Below are 6,000 nucleotides of genomic sequence, written 5' to 3' on the forward strand. Positions count from 1 at the left end.
ATGACAATATCTTAAGAGATAGGAAGCAACAGGTTTCTACCTGCAAGGTCGGATCATTGGTTAAGGAAAACATCAGAACCATCATTAAATTAGAAGAAAGGATAATTGATAAGAAAGTACTTAATATATTTTAAGAAAATAGTTGCAATTCAACCTGTTTAAGCAATCTGGGAGCTCCACAAAAATGAAGATTTTGACTCTGTATCTATAGTTCTCGCAGAAGTAAAAGTAATGCAAAGCAGTTGGCATAAGACGGCCAAGAAGGCCCAGAAACTACTTAGCCAACTAATGCTTGACCTTTAAGACAACCAAAAACTATGTGGCAGCCAAAAACATACCTGTTTAAATTACAAATTTATTTTGAAAACCTTCAAAAGGAGGATTACAAGCAATAATCCTCACAGTATAGAAATGAATGAGGCAGCTAGGTGACTCAGTAGATAGAGCACTGGGCCTGGAGTCAGGAAGACCTGAGTTCAGACTCAGCCTCAGACACTTCCTAGCTGTGTGACCCTGGACAAGTCACTTAACCTCTGATTGCCTGACAAAATGGATCCACTGATAAAAGGAAATGGCAAACCCCTCCAGTATCTCTGCCAAGAAAAGCCCAAATGGGGTCCCAAAGGGTTGGACATGACTGAAATGACTGAACAACAACAAACAGAAATAAATAGTTGAGGGGAAAATGGGCCTGCAGAAGGCTTGAGGGGAGAAGGATTATCCTGAGCACATTTCTGAATGAATCAGGAAGGAAGAATATAAATGGAAGAAGAACTACTAGTGTTTCTATGTAGTAATTATTTTTATTATTATTATTATTAATTAATTCATTTTTAGTTTTCAACATTCACTTCCATAAGATTTTGAGTTTTAAATTTTCTCCCCTTCCCTTTCCTCCTCCCTCCCTGGGACAGAGTGCAAACTGATCTGCATATACATTCCTATCAAACATATTTTCATATTAGTCATATTGTAAAGAATTAGAACCAATAGGAGGAACCAAAAGAAAGAAGAAACACAACAAAACAGAAGGAAAAAAAAAAGAGCAAATAGTATGCTTCAATCTGCATTCAGTCTCCATAGTTCTTTCTCGGGATGTGGATAGCATTTTCCATCATGAGTCTTTTGGAGATGTCTTAGATCCTTGCATTGCTGAGAAGAACTAAGTCTATCAAAGTTAGTCATCACACAACATGGCTGTTACTGTGTACAATGTTCTGGTTCTGCTCACTTCACTCAGCATCAGTCCTCTATGTAGTAATTCTTTTAATCACTGGTGATAGTGGAATTACCACATTTGAACTTGACATCTTGGAATCTAATGCACTTTATAAGGAAGCAGCATTAGCAAATAAAATGATGTAGTTGGGAAGAAGGGATATATGTGAAAGAAATCTGTTTAGGAGAAGAAACTAATTGAAAGGTACTCAGGCACCAATTTTTAAGGTGTCTTAAATAATTCCAGAATGTAAAAGATCACTTTTACAAAAAAACAACAGCAAACCCACAGCTGAGAAGATATCACCAACTACTGACTCATGTACCTACCTTTTCATCTGTATGAAATCTTAATAAGAATAGCTTATGCGTGCATGCACTAAGGGTATCCATAATGATAACTTGAGAAGGAAACAAGAGACTTTTGCAGCCATTTTCCTATTTTTTCATAGTCATGCAACTGAGGGATGTAGCATGTAAAAGTTTTCAAAAGATCTATTTTTGTTTTTAAAAAAGATATTAAACTTGTGAGATTGTAAAACAGCCATTAAGGTTTTCCTTACACAGGATGCCTTGGATATGTTAAAATCACTCGAGATTCTATGAAAGATATAACCACTTTATGAAGATAACTTTGTTCAGTGCTCTACTGACTGTATCAACACCAAGTGAGGCATAAAATAATCATCTAGTGTTTAAATATTTATTAGTTGCCAGACATTGTACTAGGTGCTATGGATACAAAGAAGAAGAGAAAGGTATGTGTTTCCCTCATGTATTTTCCATTGTCACAGAATGTTTTATGCAAAATCAGAATAGAAAAGGTATTGTCTATAACAAATTTGTCCAAGTGCTCCTGTTTGCAGAAAGCGTTGGGATGACTGCATTAAGCCTCAAATTAAAAAAAAATAGTAAGCATTTATTAAAAGCCTACTATATGCCAGGTATTGGGATAAACACTTCACAAACCTCATTTTATCCTCATAATTACCGTGGGAGGTAGGTGCCTTTATTATCTCCATTTTACAATTGAGGAAACTTAGGCAGACAAAAATTAGGTAACTTGTCCAGGGTCACACAGCTAGTAAATGTCTGAGTTCACATTTGAACTCAGGACTTTTGACTTTTTTTTCCAGTGCTTGAATTCATTGTGCAACCCTTGAAACATTACAGAACCTCCTTCCTGCAAGGTCTCAGAACCATAAATGAGAACTAGAAGGAAACATATGAATCCAACCTCATAATTTTTACATTATTCAAAAGGTCAGTTAAACTAATCATGGAAGATAGGTCCTTAAGAAGTTAGAAACAGAGAAAATGATAGATTTATAATCTTAATAGTCCTTAAGATAGTCTGGCACAACCCTTAATTTTACAGATGAGAAAATTGTGGCCTGGAGAGGCTAAATGAATCATAGAAGATTATACAGCTAGAAGTGAGAAGCAAAGTCAAGATCTGATTCCATATCAACCAGTCAGTAGACAAGCAAGTTTAGATACTTCCAATGGTCCAGATATCATATTAGGTAATGAGGATACTGAGACAAAAGTGAAACAATACCTGCTTTCAAGAAGCTTACATTCAGTGTATATGTATAAAAAATAAAAAAGAAGATAAGTCAGTCAATTAGCCCTTATTAAGTACATAGAATGTGCCAGGCACTGCTAAGCACTGGGGTTACAAAAAGGCAAAAAGACAGTTTCATAGCCACTGTTACCTTTCAAGGAAAAACAAATTGGGAAAAAATGTGTACTATGATAAAAATACATATGTATTTATATATTAATTTACTATATATTTATAGACCTATAGTCTCTCTCTCTCTCCCTCCCTCCCTTCCTCTCCCTTCTTCCCTCTCTCTTTCTCTCTCTCTTTCCCTCTCTCTCTCCCTTTCCCTCCTTCCTTCTCTCTCTCTCTCCCTCTCTCCCTCTCTCTCTCTCATAGTATGGCAATCCATCTAGTATTTCGGACAAACATTATAGATGAATAATAGACTTACCACTCTCCTTTAAATCTAGTACCTTCCTTCTGTTGATTAGATCCAATTTATCCTGTATATATCTTGTTTGTACATTTGCATGCTAACTCTGCGTCCTATTAGATTGTGAGTTCCTTGAGAATAGGAACTGCCTATTAGCCTTTCTTTGTATCTCAGTCCTTAGCACAATGTCTGGCACATCATAAGTACTTAATAGATGCTTTATTTATCTGGTATATTGTGTGTTTGTACATATTTATAAGTTGTCTCTCCATTAGACTGTGAGCTCTTTGGGAGCAATGACTGCCTTTTGCCTTTCTTTATATTCCCAGTGCTTACACAGTGCCTGGCACACATTAAGGGCTTAAGAAATGCTTGTTGACTGACTAGATTGCATTTGTGAAGCTACTTTCAAAATGACCTAAAGCTATGTTTTCTACAGAAGATTCCTAAAAAATAGGATTTTCCCAGTGATGCTACATATTGGGTGAATCAGAGAACTCTATGGTCTTATAAACACCAAAATGGCAAATGACTCAAAGGGCAATGTAAAAATTGCTTGGTGCGTCAGCAGACTAAAGCATATTCGAACAATGTCTTGAATGCAAGAACTTTTGTAGAAGTCATAAGATCACTGGCAAAGGGGGTAGAGACCTTAGAGAACATTTCATCCAGAGCTTTAGAGATCAACAGTAACAATATAACAAAAAAAAAGAGATAGGGAGGCCACATAATCAAGAGTGAGGGATAACAAATGGACAGTCCAAGAGTTATGCTGATAGGATCACAATATTAAAAGAATCACAAGAAAGTCTCTTATCATTGATTAAAATCCTTTATGGAAGATTAGCAGAAAGATGAAGAACTATGCAGAATGAGACAATATAGGAGGGTCACAATCTATACCATTAGAACAAGTATCTGCATGGATTAGATTATGGAATCAACTGTTGATGAAGCAGTATAGTGCTTCATATTCAAGTGTGGCAATGAAGTACATCAGTAGCCCAATGTTTAACTGAGACAGTTCTAATTTTTAGGCTCATGTAAAATCAATTGCCCCTTTCAAATGGCTTGCCATACATAGGGCAAGTTGGCATAGATGGAGACCAAGGAATATGTGGCAATGTTGTGCAGCTGCTTGTTTTGACATTGAGGATGGGGGAATAAAGAGACTTTTGCTTCACAGATAATTGCCCGCTGTGAGACATGAGACACTTGGCTAAATATCACACAGAAGGTCTCTGCCAAAATTGAGATTCAGCTACAATTCAACTACAACCAAGTCTTCCTTTAAGATAAATTAGGCTTGAGAAAACAAATTGGTTTAAAGCTTAAAGCTCACTCAGCATTGGGCTCTAGTAGAAAGAACCCTGGGACTGGCATCTAATGGATTCAAAGTCACTATTATGCCCTTAGGCAAATCACTTAACCTCTCTGGGCCTCAGATTCCTCATCTTTACATGAGGGGATTGGAACTAGATGGCCTTTAATGTCTCTTCCAGCTTGAAAGATGTGACCCTGTAGTTTTATTTTAGAAGTTACTTCTTAAGCACCTACTATGTACCAGGTAGTGTGCTAAATACTTTCAATATATTTTCTCATTTATCCTTCTAACAACTCTGGGAGATAGGTGATATTCTTATATACATTTTACAGTAGAGGAAAAATGATGCAAAGAGAAGTTAGGTGACATGCCCAGGGTCACATAACTAGTAAAACCTTTGAGGCCAGATGTCAACTCAGCTCTTCCTGACACCAGGTCCAGCACTCTATCTTCTGCTTCACCTAATTGCTAAATTATTTCATATTCTTTAGCATTTCTTGGTTTCTCTATTTTCTCCCTTGCCATGTGTACTCTGATTCAGTTTACCCACACATCATTTCCATCCCTAGGCATTAGCTTGCAAAAACCAGCAGGTTTCCACCTGACACATAGCTCACATCTGTGCCACTTATCTGCTTGGGGCTGTTAACAAATCCTCTATAATTGAGGAAATATGGCTTCCTTCGGGGAACCTGTTTAAAATGCCATTTTGTAATAGTCAAACAGTGTTTCCAGAGGCCTGACAGTGAAATGAAGACCCAGAGACAGCTGAAGCATCAGCAGGTAACAAAAAGTTGGTATCTTCTACCTTTACTCCCTCTACTTGCTTAGATTTGGGCCTGTCATATATGTGATTGACAAATCACAAAAGCTGACCCATTCTAGAACCTCTAGGATCCTAAGCAAAATAAGCAAGAACTCCCAACTGAGAACATAGGAAAGAAATGTATTACCACTGATGGCTTTCTAAGGCTGAGTCGGTCAGTTCTTGCTCTAAAGTATGCCTCATCAAAGGAAGAATGACTCCCCTTAAGTTTTTCAGAAAGGTTTCGATAGAGGCGTTTGGCGGCATTAGGAGAAGATGGAGCACTGTTCTTTTTAGTCTGAGAAAGATGTAGATTCTGCATTTGCTGGGTCATTTTCACGTGGCTGGTCCTAGGGGAAGGAAACAATATAATGTGTTATTTTCACCTTTTAAGCTTGCAAAGAATTAAAAAAAAACCCTCTTTCATTTGCTATGTGGTTTTTAAATCAGTCTTATAATACTACTATCTAATGTATATTTAGCAAGTAGATTTACATATACATATATGTACATATGTATATGCCTTTCATGCTTCTCTATGTCAAGGTAACAAGTGATTGGCCTCATTTGAGCCCTTCCTCTTTTTTTTTTCCCTGAAGACTAAAGAATGCTAAAATAATTACTGTAATTGTAACAGCCAGGTCTCTATTAGTGCAAATAATGATTTCCAT

At 36.9% G+C, this 6,000-nt stretch overlaps 1 protein-coding gene across 1 annotated transcript in view; it reads right to left on the minus strand.

Annotated features, from left to right (window-relative positions):
- ANKFN1 (ankyrin repeat and fibronectin type III domain containing 1) overlaps nt 1-5,678 on the minus strand; it is a 184,966-nt gene extending 179,288 nt beyond the window's left edge. Inside the window, 1 exon segment of the mRNA XM_027870305.1 lies at nt 5,478-5,678. Coding sequence (XP_027726106.1) covers nt 5,478-5,663 — 186 coding nt within the window. The 5' untranslated portion in view covers nt 5,664-5,678.
- Nucleotides 5,679-6,000: the final 322 nt, after the last annotated feature.

The sequence above is a fragment of the Vombatus ursinus genome, unplaced genomic scaffold (genome assembly GCF_900497805.2).
Source record: "Vombatus ursinus unplaced genomic scaffold, bare-nosed wombat genome assembly UNPS02014797.1, whole genome shotgun sequence".
Classification (NCBI taxonomy): domain Eukaryota; kingdom Metazoa; phylum Chordata; class Mammalia; order Diprotodontia; family Vombatidae; genus Vombatus; species Vombatus ursinus.